The sequence below is a fragment of the Aulostomus chinensis genome, chromosome 15 (genome assembly GCF_037954235.1).
Source record: "Aulostomus chinensis isolate RoL2024-O1b breed Wild chromosome 15, RoL_Achi_v1.0, whole genome shotgun sequence".
Taxonomy (NCBI): Eukaryota; Metazoa; Chordata; class Actinopteri; order Syngnathiformes; family Aulostomidae; genus Aulostomus; species Aulostomus chinensis.
Genome location: NC_141334.1, coordinates 17439662 through 17465334, shown reverse-complemented (window position 1 = coordinate 17465334; position 25673 = coordinate 17439662). Strand labels below are relative to the sequence as shown.

The 25673-nt window shown below is 40.9% G+C and overlaps 1 protein-coding gene across 2 annotated transcripts; it reads left to right on the top strand.

Moving 5' to 3' along the window:
* Positions 1 to 1132: 1132 nt before the first annotated feature.
* Positions 1133 to 25414, top strand: cfap54 (cilia and flagella associated 54). Of its 2 annotated transcripts, none has more exons than XM_086227070.1 (57): positions 1133 to 1379; positions 1757 to 1862; positions 2213 to 2362; positions 2525 to 2690; positions 2987 to 3045; positions 3415 to 3558; positions 3742 to 3855; positions 4551 to 4628; positions 4824 to 5016; positions 5111 to 5188; positions 5289 to 5401; positions 5505 to 5619; positions 6623 to 6711; positions 6854 to 6970; positions 7159 to 7315; positions 7519 to 7559; positions 7665 to 7793; positions 9230 to 9455; positions 10231 to 10364; positions 10732 to 10923; positions 11021 to 11113; positions 11323 to 11511; positions 12187 to 12305; positions 12391 to 12532; positions 12739 to 12894; positions 13020 to 13142; positions 13844 to 13960; positions 14092 to 14212; positions 14583 to 14672; positions 14757 to 14883; positions 15105 to 15207; positions 15651 to 15733; positions 15820 to 16017; positions 16301 to 16479; positions 16567 to 16715; positions 16887 to 17096; positions 18016 to 18212; positions 18395 to 18530; positions 18646 to 18754; positions 18940 to 19101; positions 19210 to 19416; positions 19506 to 19593; positions 19773 to 19943; positions 20060 to 20126; positions 20240 to 20425; positions 20513 to 20599; positions 20699 to 20812; positions 20970 to 21017; positions 21387 to 21528; positions 21878 to 22008; positions 22098 to 22246; positions 22331 to 22454; positions 22620 to 22779; positions 23128 to 23297; positions 23522 to 23668; positions 23770 to 23890; positions 25195 to 25414. In XM_086227070.1, exons 1-57 carry the CDS (start codon positions 1237 to 1239, stop codon positions 25203 to 25205), a joined length of 7470 nt encoding a protein of 2489 aa, XP_086083196.1. In that variant the 5' UTR covers positions 1133 to 1236; the 3' UTR covers positions 25206 to 25414. The 2 variants fall into 2 exon arrangements, with proteins under 2 accessions (XP_086083196.1, XP_086083195.1); XM_086227069.1 differs by having other exon boundaries at positions 7516 to 7559.
* Positions 25415 to 25673: the final 259 nt, after the last annotated feature.

Below are 25673 nucleotides of genomic sequence, written 5' to 3'. Positions count from 1 at the left end.
CAAACTATTTCCGTTAATTCACGCTACTGGAAAAATGAAAATAAAGAGCACTTCTCCAGTATTTATGAACAGGCCACTCTGCAGCAAGCATAGAAGATTATCCGCGATCCATCACACATCCTGCATGGCGAGTATGAGCTGCTACCATCTGGTAGAAGGTTTAGAGTTCCTCACTGCAGACTGAACAATCTCAAAAACTCATCTGTTCCTGTGTCAGTTAAACTGGTAAACATGGTCAGGTAAGACCAAAGCTCAGATGACTTGCGTTTATTTTGCACAGGTTAGTACTTTTACTTATTACAATTTTAGCACTTTATTATTTTTATTAGGTGTTATTTATTCTTTTTTTTAAATTCTGAGGTTACCACACTGGATATGCTCAGAGCTTTGGGGGGCACATCCTTATGTATGTGTGTATGTATGCTCTGAGCTTCATGTGCGCACAGATCATGTGTGTACTTCTTGGCTCTGAGCTTCATGTGCACACAGATCATGTGTGTAATTATATGCTCTGAGCTTTATGTGCGCACATATTTAGGTATGTACTTGTGTATTTGCACACATACACATGCATGAAGCTGAACCTAGGAGGATGTATGCTGTATGTGGTACCCCCATGTGTTTGCACTCTTTGGCACCTTGTATGATATGGATGGGCATATCTACTGTATGCTTATTATTGTGTGATATTGTATGTTCTGTATTGTGGCTGCAGCATGGGCGAATGCCCCAGAAGAAATTTCTGACTTTGTGAGACAATGAAGTAAATCTTGTATCTTTCAAAGTGCACAACCATCACAACTTGTACAAAATTGGACAACAATGCATTTCCTAGTGCCCATAATTCTGATTCAAACCTCAGCATAGGCTACTTTGCTTCATCATGGAGGACATTTCAGTCTTGATGGTACATTCATGCAAAGACAGCTTATGAACATTGAGCCTTTTCTTTTCGTAACAACAGTCATCAAAACACTGCAGACTCAAATCTAGCACCGTCTCCTTCTACTTATTCGTTTTGTACTTTCTTTGCGTGTCTAAGGTGAATGTTTGCTTCCGTTTGGGTTTTACTGTTGGATTATTAGGTTCGTCGAGGGAGGAACAACTGCGTAGTCGCCTCAGCGTCGTTACCATGGTGACATGGCGAGCACCGGACGCTAGGAGCAGCTAGTAACAAGTTAATTTACAGGAATCTGCGCTCGCTTTAGTTGGTTGAAACAAGAGTTGCAACCAAAAATGGATTTACCGGCTTCATATTACGGGAAGCTCGACAAAAAGAACCCGGTTATTTCATCCTTTGAACGAGACATTAGCTCGTTTACAGCGTTGATGAGACGTGCAGCGTCGTCCTTCGGCCAAGACAAGTCTCATGCAAAGGGGTAAGACTACGACAAGCTACGCAAAGCTAGCTTTATTTTGCTAGCTAGTTCAGTTTCAGGCTAGTTTACATCGTATTTTATTGTCTAACTGTTGTATTGTCATATTTCATAGTTTTGTGTACTTCACACGCTTTCTAGGCCATCACAAAATAAGACTGCTGTAGTCCTCTTTTTTTTAACAAAGTAACTTTTACTAGTAACTGTGCCGGGAGGACGAACACTGTTAGGTCACAGCTGGCTCTACTGTTTGTGTTGACAAATAATTCTATGGGATTTTGACGTTTCCAAGCATGGAAAAGATTTCAGGTTACATACATAGTGAAACGATCACGATCTAGAATCATTTGTGATTTTCTCCTCCTAATTTTATTTGGAAGGATTAAAATCCTGACAGAGATATGGAGAAACTACAAACATCGGCTACCTCCAAAGTTCTACCAGGAGCGCATGTTACAGGTTGCTGATTTTCTCTATGGATTAAAGGTAAATCACTAAAGATGAAATACTATTTCCCAATACAAGTATATAGAGAGACTGATTTCTGCTTTTAATTAAATTCATTATTAGGTAATCATCAGGATCATGACAAGTCAAATGTCGAATCTACCAAATGTCAAATGCTTGAGATATCAAGATTATGGTAACTGATGTGGTTATGTGACAAACTGCAGTACTGTATGAAATGGAAGTTGTTTTTGAGGCTATGCAGTTGGTTGACTGTACTGTAGTGAGATATACAGGTCCAATTATGGACTGTTCTAGTCTTTTTGACAAAGGTATCGTCTTTAAAAGATATATTCCCAGTTTTCATTTCCTCTGGTCCTTGTTTACAGTTGTACCAGGTAGCTCTGTGGCAGGGCTACAGCCTCCACCTGCGTCACTTCAGCTCAGTAAAGATTACTGACATCACGGATGTAGACCACTTCATGGCCTGCTTCTTCCCTGGAGGATTTGATACGGACCAAGACATCCTTGGAATGAAGGTATACAGTACTGTGACGTGTCTCTATGCAAGGTGTATTTTGTTACCCCATATAACTACAGATGCTGCCACGTGGTTTCATTTCATTTATATTTTGAATGGGGTGTGTGTGTGTGTGTGTGTGTGTGTGTGTGTGTGTGTGTGTGTGTGTGTGTGTGTGTAGATCCGTGCAATGCTGGGCTGCGCACTATGCATATTTGAGCTGGAGAAAAGGCACAGTGTCCTCAGCCAGAAGGGACTTTCTAAACTGCTGCATGTGCTGAACTTCATCAGGATTTTGATGCAGGCCTGTCAGCAACATGACCACCTCTGCTGGCACCTATATAATGGTATGTGATAACGCGTCGCAACCTTTGGTCCAGTAAAGGGCTGGTTTAACCAAAAAATGGAACAGTACAATTGAACTCGGCACAGTTTGAACAAAATTTTAATACAAGCCCACAATGTAGAGTGTGTGAACTTACAGATGTGACTGTGACAAAACCTGACAGAAATGTGTGGGCACTTCAGTAGAGATGATATAGTGTGTCTGAGGTGAAGTTAGAATATTCCATTTCTTTGGATATAGTATTGTAGAACTGTATTAACTCCAAACTCTTTCCTTCTTTACTCTTTATATTTCCAGGTTCGTTGCACATCTACAGCATCTGCCGTTACCTGATGACTGTAAATTGTAGTGCACAGGTACAGTACTTGTATATAAATACAAAGATATTCTGTTTTATGACCTATTTTTACCATGTCCATGTGGAAATTGTAAATTTCAGATGAGATATGCATGTGTGAAATCTGGGTTGTGAATCAGACACACGTAATTTGCTGAGTGTTTATAATTGAGCGCATCAGAAAGTGTACAATGTGAGTTTTAGTGATTTATTTGTTTGTTTACTGCGGTACATTTTTTTTGGAGTCATTACATGCATTTGGTGTGTCAGTGACCCTCAAATCTTTCACTTTAAGAGTGATGTTACATGTATAATTTGTAAAATAATGTCAATACCACCACCGCTGCTGTGCTTTGTTTCATTTTCCACCTTTCATGATCCTGTTCAGGCGCTGGAGTACCTTCTGTGGGCGAGCATCAGTCTTGAGCTGTCCATCCCTCTGATGACTCCTGAGAATCTGTCGTGGCTCGTCACACTCTACTGTGCTGTCTGCCACTGTTACTATGACAACCAGGCTGCAGTGCAAGCAGAGGTAAAAGACTAGTGTAATCTGCATCCATCCACCTACAATCACGTCATCTCTATTTACAGCTGACACACACACACACACACACACACACACACACACACACACACACACACACACACTCCAGATAATTCTGAAAGTCCTTTCACTGATTAGTGGTTACCTTTGTGTGTTTTCAATTTCTTTCAGGAATTTGCCAGAAGAGCTCTTGGAAAAGTGAATGACCTGGCAGAGCTGGAGAAAGAGAGTGGAGTTCCTCCTTCCAGAGAGACTCAGATCACTTTCAAAGAAGCCACCATCAAGGCAATAGACTTTTGAATATATCCTCAATGATAAAGGAGGAGATATTACTCTCGGCCTGTTTCACAGTCAGCATGGAAAAGCCTCAAGTGGATGATTTAATGTAAAATCATGCCAGTTGACACATTTATTCCATTTAGCTGCTATAATATATAGAGTAGGCAGCACGTGGTGCAGTGGTCAGCACTGTCGCCTCACAGCAAGAAGTCTGCGGGTTCGAGTCCCGGCTCGGGCTCGGGATCTTTCTGTGTGGAGTCTGCATGTTCTCCCTGTTCCTGTGTGGGTTCTCTCTGGTACTCCAGCGTCCTCCCACAGTCCAAAGACATCAAGAGGGGACGAGATTGATTGGTACTCTAAATTGACCGTAGGTGTGGCTGTGAGTGTGAATGGTTGTCTGTCTCTATGTGTTGGTCCTGTGATGGACTGGTGACCTGTCCAGGGTGAACCCCGCCTCTCGTCCGAAAGCCGCTGGGATAGGCTCCAGCCCCCCCGCGACCCTTAACAGGAATAAGCGGAAGAAAAAGGATGGATGGATGAATGGAATATATAGAGTGATATAAACAACTCATTACGCTCTGAACAAATCAACAAATTGTTTTGTTTTTGTTTTGTTCTGTTTTTTTCATTTCTGTATTGACGCATTGTTCTTTGGTTTATGACAGTGTGACTGACATTGATTTTTTTTTTTTCTCCTTCAGCTGGCTGCCATGATTTTCAAGCATGCAGTATTTCAAGGCAGGAGGAAAACCAAACCCAGTAGAATCAAAAGTGCTCAAGTAATGAGATACACTTTAATATTTTGATCATCAAAACTTCCATTCAGTCTTGTAATGGCCATTTATTACCTCAAGTATTGTTACTTATTGCAACTTGCCAAGGTGTCTGCCAGAGGTCCTTTTAATTGTATGTCAGTACCAGTTGTTAATGTTGTTGTGACATCACCTAAGGCGTACCTGCATGATGTACCATAGGTGCGGGTGCCTCGTACCACAACAGAGCACATACTCATGAGCCTGTTTGACAGCAGTGCAGCCCAGTTCTTGGCCATCTTGGAAGCACTCTGGGACAGTTCAGCACATCCCTTGCAGATGAGGGCGCCAGATGAACCAGAGGTGCAGGAGGTGGTCAGGGAACTCCTGTCAGCTGGCATCAGTATATTAACGGGTTTGTAAATGAGGAAAAAAACACAATGATTAATAGAAAATGAAGTTTCTGTATGCTGTATTGAATAATATGCTTATGTGTTCCTGTTTATTAGGGGCAAGTAGCAGTGATGATCACAATCGTGTGTCTTTTAACACATCAACATCCACTCTGATGGATTTAGCCATTACAGGTGAGTCACTTTGACCCTTTTCCTACAGGATACAGCTCTGAAGGATAGCTGTAAAAGTGTAAATGGTTTTCAAGCAGTGAATGTTACTTTGTTTGTACAGGAGAAAATAAGGTACACATCACATCTGCAGTGAGGTTCCTGAAGTTGTTGTTTCACTACAAGCAACAAGATGTTTTCAGTAAACTTGCTAGGCAGATGCTGCAGGTTTTGTCTGTGAGTTCCACACATGCACCCATTGTAATTCCATAGAGGATCTCGCTTCAGTTTCTAATTTCAGGTTAATGTGTGCTGCGTTTCTGAATCATCTGTGTTTAAGGGTGTTGAGGGTCACTCATTCAAGAAGGCGGAACTGGAGCTTGCCTTACTTGACCGGTTCAACAGCCTGCAGTCATCTCAGAAGAGTTGTACCAGAGAGGACCCCATCAACAATGGTAACTGTGCAGCTGTGCCACACACACTCTGACTGGACTGGTTTCGATCAATAGGCAGGGGCTGACACTACGTGATCTGAGTCGAATATGTGTTCAGGGATCCACCATCTTGCACCAAGCTGCACATGGAAACCCCACTTGAACAAACCACATCAGTTTGAGCTTATCACAACCCAAAAGACACAAAAGCACACCATCAATACTTACAAAGGAGATGATGTAAACTTTAATATCCACTATGTGAATATATTTATTTATTTTTATTGCAAAAATAAAATTAAATTCCCATTCAATTGAGATGTCTCAATAGCTTCTTTTTTGTTATAATTTTGGAATTGAGATATTGTATTTCTATACAGAACAGCACCTGATCTTAGCCATTAGCAAGTGCTAACAGCTGGTTGTGAAAGCTGAATTATGGGGTGAAGTGAAGTTTCATGCTTAAACTTCAACTCAAACATCATATGCTGACACTTAGCTATGATAAATTTAACCTATTGTCGTTTGTTCAAGTGGTGTCGCCATCCAAAGCTCTCCAAGATGGCGGATCATTTGCACATGTGCGATACAAATCAGACTGTGACAGGGACCAGAGATGGAAATTACCCTGCTAGCTAACTCTGGTTCAACATTCTCATTATAAACCGCACGACCTGCTACTGGGACATCTTAATTGTACCAAAACTTTTATTCTTAATTGGCTTTTGGCATTTATTCTTAATTCATGCCACACAACATCATCAGCAGGTACAGTCAGCACAAACAATCACTATAAAATATAGCAGCATATTTGGGCCTAATCTGAGACATTTAGGCCCAAATATGGAGCAAACAGTATCAGCATGGTCCATGTTTGAGCCAAATATTCACTCCTACCTGGGTGGCAGACACAATATGACACAATTTTTTTATGTGGTTAACTTTGCATTAAATACTGAGAGGGTGTTTAACACTGGGCCTCTGTTTCCTGAACCCATGTGGTCATGTTTGATGTTTTCAACAGAGAGATGCAAGTCTTCCTTCTTAAAGAGTTCTGAAGAGTTCACTGGCCTGGTAGACATCCTGCACAAGTCTGTTTGTGGCTTTGCTCCTGTAAGTTTCCCACGTCTTTCAAGGCCTCAGATTAAGGATAAGGTTGAGAGGAGTACATGTACATGAATGCATTCTAAGCTGGAGGATAACGTGTGTGTGTGTGTGTGTGTGTGTGTGTGTGTGTGTGTGTGTGTGTGTGTAGGAAGTGCAGCCAGATGGAGACCTCGTTTGGGATATTGTGGTATATCTCTGGGGTCATCTGAAAGCAGTGATGCCAAAAGTTAAGCCCAAAAACCTGGACTTGCACAACCTTGACAAGGTAAATCATTAGCAGAAAGGTTGTCATTACTGAAAATGTTGATTTTTCAAGGTAAAGAAAAGCAAAATAATACCAAAAATTAAAAACGTTCTCAACCTTAAAATTGTTTTGTGAATGCGATTTGGGGTGTTGAGGATTGATTGTTAGTATAAACTGGACTCTGTTCTACATTCTCTCCTTGCATGCAGTTTGTATGGTGTCTGTCTATGCTGTGTGAGGTGGTCTTTGTCTGTGAGCTTGCAAATCTTGACTGCATACTGACAGCGGAGATGATCCACAGCTTGGCCACACTGCTAGAGAGTGCAGCTGAACTCAGTAAACAAGCGCGTTCTCCAGGTGACAAAGGTACAATCTCAGCAACTGAACTGAAACTGTGCTTCCTCTGTTTGCAGACATTAAGTTGCTTTAAAGATCATCAGGTCATCCAGACTCAACTGTTTGGGATCTGATAAACTTATTATATGAGAATGTCGTTTATATACAGGCAATGTTTTTCAAGTCATATGTAACGATATTTGTCATCTTCTGTCTCGACACTTGTAAAGCAGACTGTGATGGTGTGAAGCCGAGCTCTTTCTCTCTTCTCGAGGTGAGTAGAGAAACTGCCTTTGCATCGCATCAAATTGTGTTTGGCTGCAAAGTAATTTTGGTGACCTTCCAATTCGGTTTCATCAAAAGACTCTTCTGTTTGCAGAAGTCTCGTTCAGAACTGCTTCAGATGGAGTGTGAGGTAGTGGAAAAGGGTCTTAAAGCTCTATCGAAGAGTGTAGCTACATTACTGCCCCAAGGCAGTTCATCAGTCATCGACTTTGCCTTCATGCAGGTAGGCAGTCATGTTGTCCAACACAAAAGAAAAGTTCATTTGAACTGCATCCCTATATTCATTTGACACCATTCGAAGCCTTACTTGCTTCAAGAGAGGATTTCAGGGCTGTATTGGTAGAACTACAACATACAAAATGTCGGCCCTTTTGATTAAGTGTCTCTTTATGTACAAAGATGCCTCACCTAGGTTTTGCTCGATAAGGGATTGAAGAAAAGCAGCGCCACTGAATATTACATGTTTGGGCTCACACAATGTCGTTTAAGGCATGCAGACACAAGACACATTAATTTTTTACGTTATTCTTAACAAATGCGTTCTGCTCTAACGAACGAGCAGCAATTTATCTTTACTGTACAGTTCCGTGTCTCATAGGCCGCTTTGTCTGTTCTCCTGACTTGGCCTCTGTCAGTTGTTTTCTAAAAACTAATAAATTTTCTGTTGAGTTGGGTGATCCTCTTGCTTGATGAATACATGCTTGAAGTTCTGAAAGTGTCTTCTCTTCAAGTAGTTTATCATCCATTATCCTCTACTGCTTAGCCTGTTAAGGGTCTTGGTGGGGCTGGAGCCTATCCCAGCTGCCTTCGGGCAAGAGGACAGGTCACCAGTCCATTGCAGGGCCAACACATAGAGACAGACAACCATTCACTCTCACAGCCACGGCTACAGTCAATTTAAAGTATCCAATTAGCCTCGTCCCCATTTGCATGTCTTTGGACTGTGGGAGGAAGCTGGAGTACCAGAGAGAACCCACACAGGAACAGGGAGAACATGCAGACTCCACACAGAAAGATCCTGTGCTCAAGCCGGGGCTCGAATCTGTAACCTTCTTGCTGTGAGGCGACAGTGCTGACCACTGCACCACCGTGCTTCACAAGTAGTATATCAAATTCAGCTGTAGTAAATATTACTTATTGTTCTCCATTCCTTTCAGGCTCATCTTATACTTAATAAATAAACAGAACAGTACAGTGAAGACAGCGTAGTGCTTCAATATGCCCATTTCTGTCTTCAGTTGAGATGTACCCAGCAACTACAGATTATTTTAATCACTGATTAATCTGACAAGTATTTTCACAATTTGTCACTGAATCGTTCAGTCTGCAAAATGTCAAGAAATTTTGAAAATGCTCATCATAATTTTCTAGAGCCCTCTCTGTTTCTTTTGTCCATCCAACAGACCAAGACCCAAAGACTCTTGCTTTTAAGATTTAAATAACAAAAGACAGGAGATCCTCATATTTAAGAGACTGGAACCAGCAAATTTGTGCTTAAAAAAACTAAAATGATGAATACATTTGTAGCACAGTTGGTGATTGATAATCTTTCTATCAATTCATGAATTAGTTATTCCAGCTGTAATTGACAGTGAAACAAATTTGGGTTTGTGACTTAAATTTGCAACAGACTGTAATATTTTTCTCTTATTTTGATAGAAATTTGGTGCAATTACTTCAGCTTCCTCCCCCATGTCAGAAGAAGGCTACAGAGAACACAAAACGAATAGGACGGGAGGAGAAGTTGAAAACAAGGTAGAGTCAGATGGGAAAAGTGCTCCACACATTCAGGCCGTATATGTGTCCCAGCTGGCCACAGACCTCCTTCATGAGCTGGACATCATCCACCACAGGGCTTCTGTCAAGTTACTTCACTTAAACGCAGGTCAGTATGTCCGCTGCTGTTTGTTCTTCTTCGGTTTCATTTAGGCTGAAAAGCCCATATATGGTCAACCCTGTACTTCTTGATTCACTGGACAGAAATATTTCATATTATCTGATTTGCTAAAAACCTAAACGGTAACACAAAAACCTGTATTATGCCTTTCAAGTGCACATAAATAGTAAAAATAATGTATTGAGCTCACAAAAACATTATTTTCCTGCTGCATTACTTTTTTTTGACTTCAGAATGTAGAAAGATCCAGCCATGTCTGTTTAGCTTCAAGCTAATGGCACCCAATTCCACAAACATTGGACAAAAGCAAAACTTTCCAAAATTCCATCCATTTATAAACTCTAAGCTCTTTGACCGGCAGTACGCTCAGTAAGCCACAAACACATTAATTTGAGCCAAAAACAAATTCTAACACCTCCAGCTGGGTGCTACCATAAAGAAAATGGTTCACTTGTGCCAGATAACACATGGATTATGCTGGGCAAAGAGTTTGTAAACTGTTTGACAGTTTTTGTTTGCTATGGTGGGCCATCAGCGTCAAGCTAAATAGACATGGCTGGCTCTCTCTGCTTCCTGGAGTCACAAAGAAGTGATGCAACAGTGAAAAAATACCATTGTTAGTCTTGACATCTTTTAGTGAAGACTTCAAATACAAAATTCATTTGACACATTGCTTCAAAAAAAGTCCGCAAGGAAATCACACCAAAGTGTTGACACAGGTAATAGATGAAAGTAATTTTATCAGAGACTTTACTGTGTCCAGTTGCGGAGTCAGAATTGTGGGATCGGATCAAAGAGAACAAAGTGTCCAAAGCTCTTCTCCTGATCCAGAAGGCCTTGCTGGTGTACAACAACATGGAGCCAAATAACAGCAGCAAAACCAAGAGTCTGCTAGAGGTTTTACGTGCAAAACATTCACACACACACACACACACACTCACACACACCCATATGTATGTCATCTGAAAAATGATGTATCTCATGCTGCCTAATAATACATGTTTGCTGATATTCATATAAACCTGCAGCTGTCCAGAGGGATAATATCAGAAATATGATATGTCATGGATAACTTGTAGGCACAACTGTCATGAATCCATCCTTTTTTCTTGTGGACTCACTTAAAATAATCAAGTTCGGAATGCATTTCGTTTCTGTCCTGTGTTTGTGCACACAAGTAAAGTGAAAGAACTCAAGTGTTGACAGTCTCCGACTTGTGAGCTTTCAGGAAGTTTAATAAATATTCAATATGTACTCTTGCCAGGAAGCTTCGACCCTCATAGAGAAAGCAGGGATGGAGGAGAAAAAACTGTACATGTCCAATGATCCTAAGACTCCAGCTGAAGATAAAGTAAAGACAGAAGAAAAAGAAAACCCTCCACCACCCCCCATCTTAGTCTCACGCACTAACTGCTCATTCATCTTTATTCCAGCACCTTACCACATGGAGGAACAAGTGAGACATGCTTCTTCTTAAGGAGTAAATCGCACATCACAACTTCTATTCTCTTAATTGTTCTACTCCTTTCCTTTCAACGTTCATTTCTTCTCAGGTATGTTGGTACCAGCTCTTAGGCCGTGCAGCTGAGGGCATTAACAACAAGGTCCGCCTAAGAGATTGCAGCCTGCAAGGAACTGGAGATTTGGTAGGGATGTCTTTTCTTTAAAGCGATATTTCATCCAAAAAGTCTAATTTTCCCTTTCAAGTGTTCAAAAATAGGGTTGTAAACCCCAACACCTATCAGTGAGTACTGGGTTAAGAATTGCTTCAAGCAGAATAATGTTCTTTGCTATTGTGTAATTGCTATTGTTGAAAGACCAGGTGTTTTCCCATGACATATTTATGTGTTTTCAGGTACCAGCTGTGTCTGGTGAGTGCATGCTGAAGGTGGAGGGGCTGGAATCAAACCACAAGTATGTGTTTGCTGTTGCAGCTTACAACAGCCAGGGCATGTTAGTGGGCAGCACCATAGGAGGGACAACACTCCCACTGTTGGCATGTATGCCACTACCACTGCTCTCCTCATGGGCTCACTTGGCGCAGGTAAACTCTACGCTATTATTCCAATCTAGGGCCAATTAAACACACCTCACCACAAATGAATATCCTGGAACTGAATGCCTCTCCTGGAAAGAGCAGACACTTTTGTTGATCACTGAAATGCCATATTTCAGATTTACTGAAGTGGGGTTGTATGAGGTCGTCAGACACAATAGAGATTTTTGCAAAGAGCCGACATCAGGGCCACTTCTGATACTTGGCATTGCACTGCTGAGGATGGAGTCCCTAAGCATTTTTTCTCCACCGACTAAACTCTAAATTAAACAAAAACCTGTTTACAGTATGATGTATTCCTAAAATTTCTGTCACCTAACTCTTACAGCAAGACAGCCATTTCTTTTGGCTCTACAGTTGAAATGTAGCATTTTCTGATCAAGCAGCTGCTGTGACAAAAAGGATGACAGGTGAAAATAGAGCTTCAAAAATGTTAAAAAATATGGCATACATGTTAATGGGCATAATTTTTTTTTTTTTTAGATGAGAGTTTATTTGCCTCAAACTCATTGAAGGTAGAGCCATACTACGTATGACTGCCTCATACCCCCACTTAAATAAATCTAAAATATACCTTTAAAACTTACGTCCTAGAACCCATACCCAGAGTTTCAGAGAAAAACTAATGTTGTGGTTGTAATTTTTTTCTGCCTCCATCCTCAGGTAGCGTTTCAAACAGAGCAGTACGTCATAGCAAAGACAGCCTGCAGGGAGTTGTGGAGCCACTATACGTCCTCTGGAACTGGGTCCAACAACCCACAGAGCAGACTTGCTACCACAGAGTGAGCAGGGATCATACAATTCAAATCAACCGGTTTGTTCTTTCCCCGTATAATTTTCTAATTTTACTCCGCCCCCTTGCCGAAGGCTGCATGTCCAGACCCTGAGGTGCTCCTCTCCTCTGCTGTGTCAGCTGTTCCTCACATCCATCTTTATTGAGACACAGATCAACATTCAGCAGGCCTCACTCTACTGTGACTCAGGAATGGGACTCTTCATCTGGGAGCAGGTTTTTTTTTTTTGTCCTTGTAATGACAGAAATGTATGCAAGTATGTAACAGAATAGCGCCATTTACGTAAGACCAAACAGTTTGTTGACTGGCCAGTGGTAGCAGCACAGCAAAGCTAGCTTGATCTTTCTCTTTTGTTAGCATAAGATATCTTTATATATAATTACATTTGATTGAAGTTAAACCTGTCTGTGTGCTTATGCAGGAAGCCCGACTGGCAGAATGTGAGCGAATGCTGGTAGCCATGGACCTGGCAATGTGGTTGAATGACAGTAGTGCGGCCGTGCAAGCTGTAGTGAGCTGCTATGGCCTCTTGGTCCCTCTAATCTTCCATCAGATCCCTTGTTATCCTGTAGCACAGGTATACAAAACCTGAATCTCTCCTATGTCTGTCCTATGTGTCAAAAAGTTTTTGTTCGACTGTGCTTGGTTATTTAAACTATAAATTATTGATTAGACTGTTTACTCCTGTTGTCTGTTGTCCAGGTCCTTACAAAATGCTTAATAGTGTTGGAGGAGAATTCAGTGTTTCTCAAACAAAAACTGCCAGGAAACACCTCAGAGTCCCTTATGCACATGCTTGCCTGCCTCACCTACTACCTCTCCAAGGTGTGTATGCATGTGTGTGTGTGTTGGTTTTACGACAGATATTAAAATGGCTTTGAAACTAACTCTGTGAGCTACAGGATGACTGTCAGCATCATCACCATTCTGGCAAAAATATCCTTCTACTCTCTAAAGATCGTGTCATTCAATTTCATCTTTTCCATTTATTTATGTTTTTGTTTTTGGGGAACAGGATCCAAAGGATCCCAGATCTCAAACTGTTAAAAATGTGAATTCAGTCTAGAAAATGAAGAATTCAATGTAACTGAGTTTCAACTTTGCAACATAAACTGGACTATTTGCATTTATTTCTATCACCTACCTTTATGCCAACATCTATAAAAATGTATGTAGGCTGCTGTAATGTTATTTGTTGTAAAGCACTGTAGTGCCAAAAAGCCAAAAGAAAAAGGTTTTGTAGACTTCGAACTTACAACATTTTATTTATTTTTCAACACAGAATATAGCTCCACACATAAATCAATCACAGAAATATTTATTGAAGCATTAAGTTAGTGCATTTCCAGTTATCAATGAGAGGCTAAAGAAGGTTAAACAGGTAATTTTAATCAACACACCAACAAATAGTTGAAAATTGCAATGTTCAAATCATAAAAAACAGATAACCATATAATCAATATTCACACAATTATTGTAACCTTATAATAATGTAATTCATCTACTTTTCTATCCTCCCTGGTTAGGCATTACGTGTGCTCAAGGACCATCAGATTGCTGCTGTGGTGATGGACTGTGGTCGCGCGCTGCTCCAGGACATCTATAATGCCCAACAGAAAACCTCGAAATCTGCCAATAAGCCTGTGGGTTTCAGAAAAAGTGAAAATGTTTAGGTTTATTTTATTATCTCTTTCTGTATTTCATCTTATAAAATGGGTGTATGAATTTACAGTGAAGTTTCAGAATGGTTGGGTTTTTTTGTTTGTGTCTGTAGTCCAGGACTGTACATCCGGCCGCAGTGAAGACTGAGCTGAAGAGGAGTCCTCAGCTGAAGGCTCTGAATGTGAAGAGCAAGAAAATGATCACTTTGGATAGAACTCACTCAGCAGGCAATGGTAACACAAAAGACAATGAGACAGTGAGCTCCTTGGTTTCATTGCAAGCACATGTACACATGTACATGGTGCGTTTGATTTGTCTGAATGACAGAATCACTGACTCTCTCATTGAAATTTGACAGTAAGGAACAAAAGTCTGTTTTGGATCTATTGTCTGTTAATAAATATCTGTGATTCACCAACACTAAAGTGAGACATCTCTGGATGAAGAATTATTTCCAAATATTGAATTCCTTTTTTTTAAAGTTTTGTAGCAAATTCTGTGAACAATACTACTTCTGGAAATGTAGATAATACCAGACTCATACACTCAAAAATTATCTTTCCTTCAGCCAAACATTGAATTCGACAGTGATTGTTCCCACAGAGATTTTACGCCTTCGAAGTGGCCCTGAGGATCCCTCCATGTTCTATGACCAGATCTCCTCTGGTACATTAAAGGACGCCAGCCAATATGGTAGGTGGCGTGCACTCACACCTTTTCAAATTTATATGTATTTCACAATTCACCTCTGGAATTTTGTTGATGTGTTCTTCATAGTGATGAAACTCGGACGCAAGGCATGTTTTATTGAGTGTGCGGCTCTACTGCTCCTGAGAGCCATGGAGGAAGGCCAACCAGACTTTGTGTTGAAGTCAGGCCAAGCCATTTTTGAAGTTCTTTCGAGGTAAAATTTTATGGTATACCTGATCTTTGGGGAAAATTCAATATAAATCAAAATTCTTAATAAATTCAATTGTGTTGTGTATACCAAAACAAATAATGTTTGTCAAAGAGTCAAACTGTCCATCTACCTCTGGGTCTTTATTGACATTACTAGGGATATTTTGGGTTTTTGCATCTGCTGGAAAAGTTTTGAGAGTGTGCCCTTGGTTCTCTCTTTGCCAGGCGTGATGAGGCAGTGGGATTGACCACAAAATGTTTGGAGGGAAACTATCAGGGTGAACGAAAAACACATGTTCAATCCCTGAAAACAAACGAGCCACTTCAGGTAAAAATTACAAATATTAACACACACAGAATGTGGGCACACAAGGACATGCAGTATCCTGAACATGTGGATTTATCTTTATGGCTGATGAATCCACCTTGCAGCCTGTGTATTGTATCAGTTTGGAGGGGATGGTCACACTTCTTTGCTCCTTTTCACACAAACAGACTGTGAAAATCAGTCTTAAATGGTTTCTGACATTCTAAGGATGTGTACCTATACGCTACTAATTCTTGGTAGATTATTGTTATGGATTAATTATTGTGCTTCATGCATACTGTAGACAACTATCTTCAGATGTTTCACGGATAATTGGAACTTTAGACAAAAGTGGTAAATAAAACAGCAATGAATATTAACTGATTATGAGAAATTCAGTAAAGATATTCTGCGTTATTTGCCACTTCAGAATAGGATAAGAACATCAATGCTTTCTGTTGTAGAACAAGAATGCATCTTCTAAGGATCCAAAAAAATTTAAGCAGAAAATCCCACGCAGTATGCTCCGCAGAGTGTCAACTACTAGGTACAGTACATGTCTGTGCTGTGCATATATGTGTATAATTTTGTGGGTTGTTGTAATCACATGTGGATGTCTGTCTCTCTGTGTAGGGAGAGACTGGCTGTGGAGAAAATGCTGACCTCCATGTCATCTATTGTGCAACGCCACAAGAAGCAGCTCCAGCTGAGGAGCATGTGCTTTGAGGAGAGTGTGTGGAGGGCCAGCCTCAACTACAGTCTTGCTCAGGCACATCTGTTGCTGTACTACCAGGGCTTGGACCAGCAGCTTGGGGGAGTCCTGCAAGACAGGTTCACACACAACTGAACAGCTACTGTAAATTTTTCTGGGAACTACCGATGACTCCCTTCAGGAAGTCATTTATTATCTATAATGTCAAACTACTGGGTCCTACTGACAATGACAATAATGTTGCTATAATTATGGTACAGTCATAATTTCGATGATTATCGCAGTGATACTTTATATGAAGTTAGATATTGCACATTATTTGGTAACATGTAAAGTATTCTAGCACACACATTCAAGCCCACATGCCTAATTATATTAAATACTGTATGTGCTCCGTCTCAGATACAGCCAGATAAACCCTGTGAGTTTCTCTCTGGCCTACTCCGGTGTCCTGGTGCAGTGGAGGAGCTCCCAATGGCAGCGATCTTATAAATATGGGGTTGCCTCAGAGATAGACTCCTCTCACTCAGGTGTTCATGATTACGAGATCTCTGTACACAAAAGCAGGAACACCAAGGCAGGTTAGTGAAGTGGTGCGTTCTGGCATATTTGCACAATAAGTCAATATCTTCTGTCTGTTTATTTCATGTGTTTCCTCCTTGTCTTAGCACCTGATGACTCTTACACTGACAATAGCTGCGAGGAGACAGATGACATCTCTCAGTCTGATGAACAGCAGTATGAGATGCACGGACACCATCCTGCCTTGTTGCTGGACTCACTTAAAAAGGCGGCTTTACATCTCCGAAGGGCCATGGTACTTTTATGTACATGCACACACATACACTCACTGACAGTTTCACATACACTGGCTATAACATGCATCCGGGCTTTGTGGAATTTGGACATCAATGTATGTTAGCTATACATTTCTCTCACTTTGTTTGCATTATAGTTAATTTTATTGTATATCATTCATCTTTTTCAGGTGTTGGCCCATCGCGGCAGCCACTGGACAACTCTGCAGAGTGTCTGTCAGACTGTGTGGGAACAAAGCTCCAGACTTGTTGAATTAGAAGAAAGAGTTTCTCATTTTAAACCTTCATTTCTAAACACAGCAGAGCAGCTGCACAACATCTTTGCCCCTTTATTGGTGCTAGCCACTGATCTAGTCATGGACATGCTGAACAGACTAGAGGTATGTGGCATCTGCAAGTCGCTGCACGTTTAAAAATTTCTAATGTGTGTTGTCACCAAAATGCTCCCATTGATTGCCATGGTCCCTCAAGGATGCTTATGGAACAAAATACAAAGTGCAATTAACACAAAGACCATTTTATACTTTCTAACTTGTGACAGCTAAGGGACAATTTTTTTGCTGTGTCTTTCTCGTGCTTGTTAACAGATTAGTTCAGTCTGAGTGAATTTGTTCAATTCAAGCACAAACATACACTTTGACTTTGATGACTTGATTCAGTTTCAGTGGTCAGAGGAAGAGGTCACTGTAATGTCTCATTCATTCCTTTAACAGTGAGTGCAATATTTCAGAAATACCTAGAGGGAATTTTAAAATGTGGCATGAAGTTAGATTCGAGGGTGAACTGAGGAGAATTTGTTGATTGCAAAATATAGTATTTACTTGAGAATTCAACACTAATTGTGACAACATATCTTTGGGGCCTTAATAAAGTCTTAAATTAATAAGAATTTTAGGTTAGGCCTTAAAAGTGTTAAATTTGATCTAAAATGTGAATTTTGGTCTTAAATATGTTTTTGATTGGCCTTAATAAACATAGGATTAGAAAGCTGTGATAAATTCTTCACGTTAAACATGTTTGAGGAAAATGTCTTGGCAGAGAAGAAAGCGTAACGGGAACAGCTTGCATCACTCACCCCCAATAATCCATATGGAAATAAATCAACATAGTAAGGGTCCTTATGACTGTGAACTTTATTACAAGTGGTCTTTTCTTAAATGTATCCTGTAGAAACCTGTCAGCATCCTGTGAAATGATCTAGATATGACATTATAGATCCAAATAATGAAATTTCACTGTTACATCAATGTTTTGACCCACTTGTTTTCAGATCTTTTTTTTTTTTGTCATCTTGTCTAGTTGTGGAGTTTGTATGACAAATTGACTGAGGAGGAACTAGAGTCCAGTCTCCACTTCTCAGCTCCGCTGGATGAAAGCACACGGGTGGACCTGCGTTGGGTTTGCACCTTGGTGCTGCACACCCTGGAGATTCTTCATGACAATGGCAAATGGGAAAGCCTGGCGCACTTCGCCTTACTTTTTAACTCATACACACGGTGAATGAAACACATTTTTGGATAAAGCCCAACGTACAGTATTCAGTTATTTAAAGGAGTGTGTGTGGAATATATTTTTGCACTTCTGGTTAGGTGATTACTATGTTTCAATTGTTTTTCCACCCATACTTTACACAGTGAAAGTAACATTTCCTTCAATCTCATCTGCAAACCCATCTCAGGGAACGATATACCTTGGCAGTAACACCTTTACTGGTCGTCGCTCAGAGAAAGCTGCTTGTAAGGATTGGTGCATTTGGAGGACCTACTGTCCCACAACCGCACCATTCCAAAACACAGAGGGCCACTGGCATGGAGGTAACACACACAGAAACACCATCAAGCACTGTATTGGTGTATACATGGCCATCTAACACACTAAACTCACATGATCCTGTTATATACATTCAGTTTTTTCTCTTGGATGTTTCAGGTGGCTTACAGGAGCTATGCAGGCTGCAAGCTGCTCAGTGGGTGGACCCCTCACCCTGCCCAGCAACCAGAGACCCCCCTCACTCCTCGAGACATCACTGAGCTTCGAGGTTTGAACATATATCCTCGAAAGTATTTCAGTCACAGTTGATTGTAAGCAGAAGTAAATTATCACGTTTATCTCTGTAAGACATTAAGAAATATCACAGGAATGGTGAGCTACTAAGATATGCAAGTGTGTGAAGGTTGTGTGTTGAGTAATGTTTTCACCCATAAGCTGTATTTTCTGTCTTAGATGCAGAGATGAAGCACTCCTTGTCCCTTGTGCGTGTCCCTCTGGTTGTGGAAGACACACTCTGCCATTACCGTAAGGCTCTAGAGAGAAGACCACATTGTCTTCAAGTCTTCCAGCACAGCCGCTCATTACTGCTGCTGCTTCTGGCATACACACAACCCTGTGAGTTCACTGCTGTTTGGTTGATCAACACACACTCATGCACAACACACACACTCATTCTATGAGCTATGTGTAAACTCTTTTTTTACTGCGCATGTCACTTTTCAGGCTTTGCAGCCCAGTTGCAGCGCTGTAAGAGCAGAAGTCTCCTCTCTTCAAGCGTGGTCGGGTTCAGTCCCATAGTTATGACTGCTCCAGAAATCCGGCCTTGTGACCTAACAGAGGAGAACTACAGCACTCCAAATAGTCTCTACAGTCTCCCTATCAGCCCTGACCACGTGCCCAAAATCACCGCTGCATACACCACAACCATAAGTAAGGACACAAAATACTTGTGAAATAGTTGAAATCCTCTGGATCAGGTTCTCACTGGTCTTTCCATCACAAACCAAAATTTTCTTCAGAGTATCTCCAAGCCAACAACCACGAATCCCTCCACATTTTGGCTCTACATGAAATGGGAAACCTGCAGTTCTACGACAGAAACACCGGGTTTGAAATCTTGTTTTACTTCCAGTGTGTGAATGTTGAAGCAGGCGCGTATCCAGTGGTATGCATTGTAACTCTCACTTATACAGCAAAAGCTAAAAAAAAAAAAAATCACATATCCGAGGTTTCTGTCATTTCCCTGTGATTCTATTTTTTATTCCTTTCCTGTGTTTTTTCTGCAGGGCGGCACACTCATACTGGAGTAAAGCATTAGATACAGCCTTACAGAGTTCAGGAGTGTTAGAGAAATGGGATGGTGTATCACTTGGTGGTGGCACCTTCCAACAAACCCTGAAACAGGCTGGACTTTGGAGATGTCTACAGGCTGCTGGGCTCTCTGCTAAGATTGCACAGTAGGTTCCAGTGAGGTTAATTATTGATCAGACTTCTGTGATTATCAGTAACACATAATAAAAAAAAAAATCCCATAACACCATCCTGCTCCTGAATGATGTGTTTTGATCTCCAGGTATACTTTGACTTCTGATATCAGCCAGCGAACCAGGTGCTGCCTCTTATCTGCTTACCTCTTTAAGGTAGTATTACTAATAATGCCTCACTTCTTAGATACCATGATGACCAATGATGGTTGCTGAATCTGTTAAGTAGAGAGCGACTGCAGGCCTTGTGTTTTTGGTGTGTTCCCCAGTGTGTGCTGTGTTGCTCCCTGGCTCGGCCCCAGGCTGACCTCCAGTATTCTTCATACTGCATTGGAGATGAACTGCTCCCTGGAGTCGACCTTTTCTCTGCACCCCACAGGGTTCACTTGGGCACCACTGTAGCCAGCCTGAACTTCATCTGTCAGTGGCTTTTCATCACAGGCTACCACATGACGGTAAAAACATATATACATGTAGTCATGTGAACAGTAAGGCTCAATATATATTATTGATTTACTATTAAATTATGTTTTCAATTTCAGCTTCTGCCAATGCTGGCTCTTTACCTACATTTTGTGGGGAGTGTGTGCAGAGACATGCAGCGCACTGTTGAGGCTAGAATACTTAAGGTCAGCTTTTGTTTTGTCTTCTATACCAAATGTGTATGTTTTTCCTTCATCTTTTTGATGAAGTTTTTACAAATTGGTTTGTGTTTTTTTTTTTTACAGATACGTGCTCTTACTGAACTCTGTCTGTTCACTGAGGCCATAAAGGAGACACTTCAACTCACACAAGGAACAGGGGTTCCTCTGCCTAATGAACCCACTCAAGACAATCTCCAAGTATGAACACACATGTTCACTCTTTTGTTTCTTCTTTCTAATCACGTGTAATGTGGTATTATTACAGCGATAGAAGATATTTGTTTTAGTACTACTTCAGCACCATATTCCAAGTATTGTCCCTTCATACTGCAAACATATTGTGTTTATTCTGCAGCCTGTGAAGATGTTCTGCAGCAACAAGTCTCTCTGGGATAATACTGAGGTACAATGTCTCTTTGATTTCTCTTCTTTTCCAAGGAAGAGCAGAATGGATGCACCATGTCCTCATCTGACTTGTAGCAGTAACATAGAAACTGACATCATAGAGAGTAATTTGGAAGGTCACATGAGTGTACTGACACAAATATACAATCAAACATCAGGCCTTAGGAAAAAAAAAATCTCTATTGACAACTGTTCTCTGTCTCTGCTGCTGCAACATTGACTTTTTTTCTTCTTTTTTTTTTTTACAAATTGACATTTTCTTATTAATTTTGGATTTATTATGAATGTATTCTAAGCTGGAGGATAACGTGTGTGTGTGTGTGTGTTTGTGTTTATGTGTGCGTGGCTGCGTGCATGCGTGTGTTAGGCTTTGGAAGAACTTGTCAACTGTGAATTTGCTCCAGAGGTCAGCTCACTGTATGGATCCACATTGCAACTCAGATTCCACCTTGCTCGTATTCAGCTGGTCCTGGCACTCAGTAGCACCGTCCATGGCCATCCTGTCCCAGGTCTGGAAACAAGGGCACGGTCCTCTCTCTGTCATATGTCGGGGTGTTTGGTCAGCAGATTATTTTTCCTGTTCATATTCATAGTTTCCATTCCTCTAAATACTCATCGTCCAATAGCCTGTCTGTTTTAGAGATAAACATACCCCCCCCCCCCCCCCCCAGGTAACATTTTAGAATAACTTGCATTCCACTCAAACAACATCCGGTCATTGCTGACGCAACCAACTGTTCTGTTTCACATTCCTTCATCATTCTGTGCTGACCTTTCACATGCACTTTGAATATGAATAACTGGATGTTGATCTAAATTTGCCACTTTGGCTCACACCTTTTTACACTTCCATAACAGCTTGCTCAGTAAACTCAGAACTCCATGAGCAGGACAAACTAGACCCTGAGGATTCCTGCCATGAGAAACAAAAGACAAAAGTGCTGGTTCTTGACTCAGATAAGGAAAAGACCACACCAGAAAGGATTAAGGTAAGGACCTCTCTTTTTCATTATATCTTAATTTCAAATGTTTTTTTTACCACATTTCCTGTCAACATCTGTCATTGCCTGTGTTGTAGTTCCTTTTGCTAGAAGGAGCAGCCGTCTTGTTGAACTCACTGGATCTTACATCTCAGTCCCATGGTAAAACTGAGACTCTGGAATTAACAATACAGTCCAATCTACTGAAGGCTAACCTCTACCTGCAGCAAGGACAGGCAGCACTCAGGTACAACCTTATGTGTGTATAATATTTGTCTGTTTATGTGCTTGTTTTGAACCCTAATTGACAAATTAATTTCAACATCCTCAGTTCTGAAATGGCGGCTTCATGCTTGGCGTTGCTGCAGTCTTCGCCTTTAGTTATGAGAAGATCCATACCAGGATCTGGGGAACTAGCAGCTGAGCTCCCACCAGTCAGAACTACAACTGAACAGGTACCACATCTATAGAAATTGGTCGAAGAAAAAATGCTAAATTGAATCAATACACCTAGAGGCAGTCATGATGAGATATCCTTCAGCTTTCATGAAAAAAAACACACACTGATCATTCACGATGTGTGCAGACGCGCCTGACACTGTGTTATCTCCTGTCTAAAGGGAACTAAAGATCACAGTGAGTCAGATCCTCTGCATGGAGACTGTCCCAGAGAAGTTGAGGCCAGTGAGAGAATTGGAGGTGCTCTGTGGCTACATTGTCGCATGGCTCTGTTCCGCAGTCTGGCCGCACAGATCCATGACACTGCTGTCCGTTTCCCAGGTTTCCTCGTGTTTCCTCATGTTGTTCTTCTCATTGCAGTGGTCTTGGAGGGATATGTTGAAGACTACAGCAGTTTAGTTAACATTCTTTTATTCACATTAGAAAAGCTAAAAATAACAATTATTGATCTACCTGTTAGATAAAGTCTTTGATCTACACAGATATACATCTTAGACCCAATATATGATTACAAGAGTATGCAGTGTTACCATCGTGCAACAGAACTAAAAATGTACTTTTAAAATTTATTTTAAAATCTGTTTGCATTCGTGTTTTAAAGGTTGATAATATAGTGATACATTGATATTGAGTTCTTGCCTGTGTACTGCACGTGTGTGTGTATGTAAGTATGTGATAAAGGCAAGAATATTACCGAGGTGGCAGCTGAAGTGTTACAGCAGGGACTCCATGAATGTGCTCGACTGGGAGAAGTTGACATTCAATCTCTTCTGATGGTCGAGGGTGCGGAATTGCAAGCATTGAGAGGCAGGAGCGATGACAGCATGGCACTGCTGCAGGTACCAGCTCAGACAAGCATCAGTATATCTGAACAACCACTAACCCTAAGTTTCACTCAAGATTTTTAAAGCACCGTCACTTTTGCGGATATAACAGTTAAATGCTTAATATCAAGCATCTATTGTATCTTGTTTAAGTTCTTTGTGTGTGTGTGTGTGTGTGTGTGTGTGTGTGTGTGTGTGTGTGTGTGTGTGTGTGTGTGTGTGTGTGTGTGTGTGTGTAGGAAGCAGTGTGTTTGCTCTCAGGCCAGACCTGCATGCCACCAGGGTCCAGTGTGACTCTGGCTCGAGCCACTTTGCTACTCAGCCACCTCAGAGAAACACAGAGTGCCGTACTTCTAAAACTGACGCAGAAAGTGCTGCAGAAACAGGTACAAACATGCTTATTTAAAGATATTGCTGCCAGTAATACTGAAGTAAAGTGCAAAGTATGAATTATATACATGAGTGTCTTCTTCTCCATTTGTTCCAGCTGTGGGATTTTGGTGTTAATGTGGTCTTGGTTGATGGAAAAATGTGTTTGTCTCCTCCTGGACTCAGCAACATCTACCTCCCTTACCTCCATATACTCGAGCAGACCACTTTACAGAAAGGTATATACAGAACTTGACTCTCATTGTGTCTTTCTTTCTTTTTTTTCTTTTTTTTTTGGCGGAAAACAGCCATCTCTGGGGCGGCACAGTGGTGCAATGGTCAGCACTGTCGCCTCACAGCAAGAAGGTTCTAGGTTCCAGTCCCGGCTCCATCACAGGATCTTTCTGTGTGGAGTCTCCATGTTCTCTCTGTTCCTGTGTGGGTTCTCTCTGGTACTCCAGCTTCCTCCCACAGTCCAAAGACATCAAGAGGGGACGAGGCTGATTGATACTCTAAATTGACCGTAGGTGTGACTGTGAGTGTGAATGGTTGTCTGTCTCTATGTGTTGGTCCTGTGATGGACTGGTGACCTGTCCAGGGTGAACCCCACCTCTCACCTGAAGGCTGCTGGATAGGCTCCACCCCCCACCCCCCGCAACCCTTAATAGGATAAGCGAAAGAAAATGGATGGATGGATGGATGGAACAACCATCTATATTAGTAGCTCTCTGAATTATGCCTTCTATTACTGGCATGTTGAAATACTCACCATGTCAATGCTAACTGAAGTGTGGCGGGTGTAATGTTTATCGTGTTCACAATGAGAGTTTAGCTAGTTAACATGGTAAACATTTCCAAATCAGGGTTTTATTTGTATTAACTTAAAGCCAAGGCTGGTGGGGAAATCTTGACTTTACACAAGTACAAGGTATTTAACCAGAGTTTCAGACGAGGTCCAATGAATATTTTACATGGCATAAAACATGGCATCTTCCTGCTTAAAAAGGCCTTAGAAGACACTAATATGAGTCAGGTGCAACAATGAGTTGTTTGTTCAAAAAGTGAAGTGAAGTGAGTTTGTCTGCATCATGTAGAGGACAAACCTGTTGCAAGTGCTCTCCCTGCTGCCAGCCAGCATGACTAGGACGCTCTTCTCATAATGGGTTTGTGTCAATTTTAGCAATGTAGAGAGAACAAGTATTGTAATGTACTGTTATTATCACTGAATCAATAAATGATTGATTCTTGTGAGTATTCTGATCTTCAGATCATTCTTTGAAATGTCTCACTCGATCATAAATTCAAACAAGTTTTAATTCCATTCTGGTCTTTAAAATTGTTAAGTTAAAGATTTCAACATTTGCAATACGGACCTCAGCTCTATTGAAATATATACATGCAATTTTCCATAAACCATAACCTTTTTGTGATTTTCTAGTGATGAAACTAACAATTGTTTTCATTATTCATAAATATGTCAGTTGTTCTCCGGTTACGATTGCTTTTCTCCGAGATGTATTCAAATGGTCGTTTTCATCCTCAGGGCAGGGGTAACAAAATGCAGAGAGCAGACAACGATACATGAGAGGAAACCCCAATGATGAAACTGAAGAAGAGAAGGAGATGAGGAAACACTGGAGAATGTGGTTGACAATCTGGTGATATATTAAATAAAGTTAAGTTATGGGGACTTAAAGAAAACTACTTTATTTTTGCACATCCTATCACTTTGGTCAAATAGAATGAAACTGGATGAATTAAATGCAGATCACAACCATGCCTGGAAACTCATTGAATTGATTGAACATTTTTGGTGTAAAATATGCGTATGTCATATCAGAATAAGAGGTGTCAAGTTGCTTATCTATACATGCTGCATTTACAGAAGAACTGTTTGTAACCTTGAAATTAACAGAGACAAAGGACGTTAACATTAATAACTGGGAATTAAAAACAGTAGTATATTGACATGTCTTAAACTGAAGGGAAAGTGCCTTTTATATTTCTTCTCTTTGACTTTTG

Excerpts from the sequence above, each read along its gene's own strand:
- cfap54 (XM_086227069.1), top strand. The coding sequence starts at position 1,237 with ATGGATTTACCGGCTTCATATTACGGGAAGCTCGACAAAAAGAACCCG. Across the intron at positions 18,755-18,939 it reads AGACATCACTGAGCTTCGAG|ATGCAGAGATGAAGCACTCC; the intron begins GTTTGAACATAT and ends TTTCTGTCTTAG. Across the intron at positions 21,529-21,877 it reads CCATGGCCATCCTGTCCCAG|CTTGCTCAGTAAACTCAGAA; the intron begins GTCTGGAAACAA and ends CTTCCATAACAG.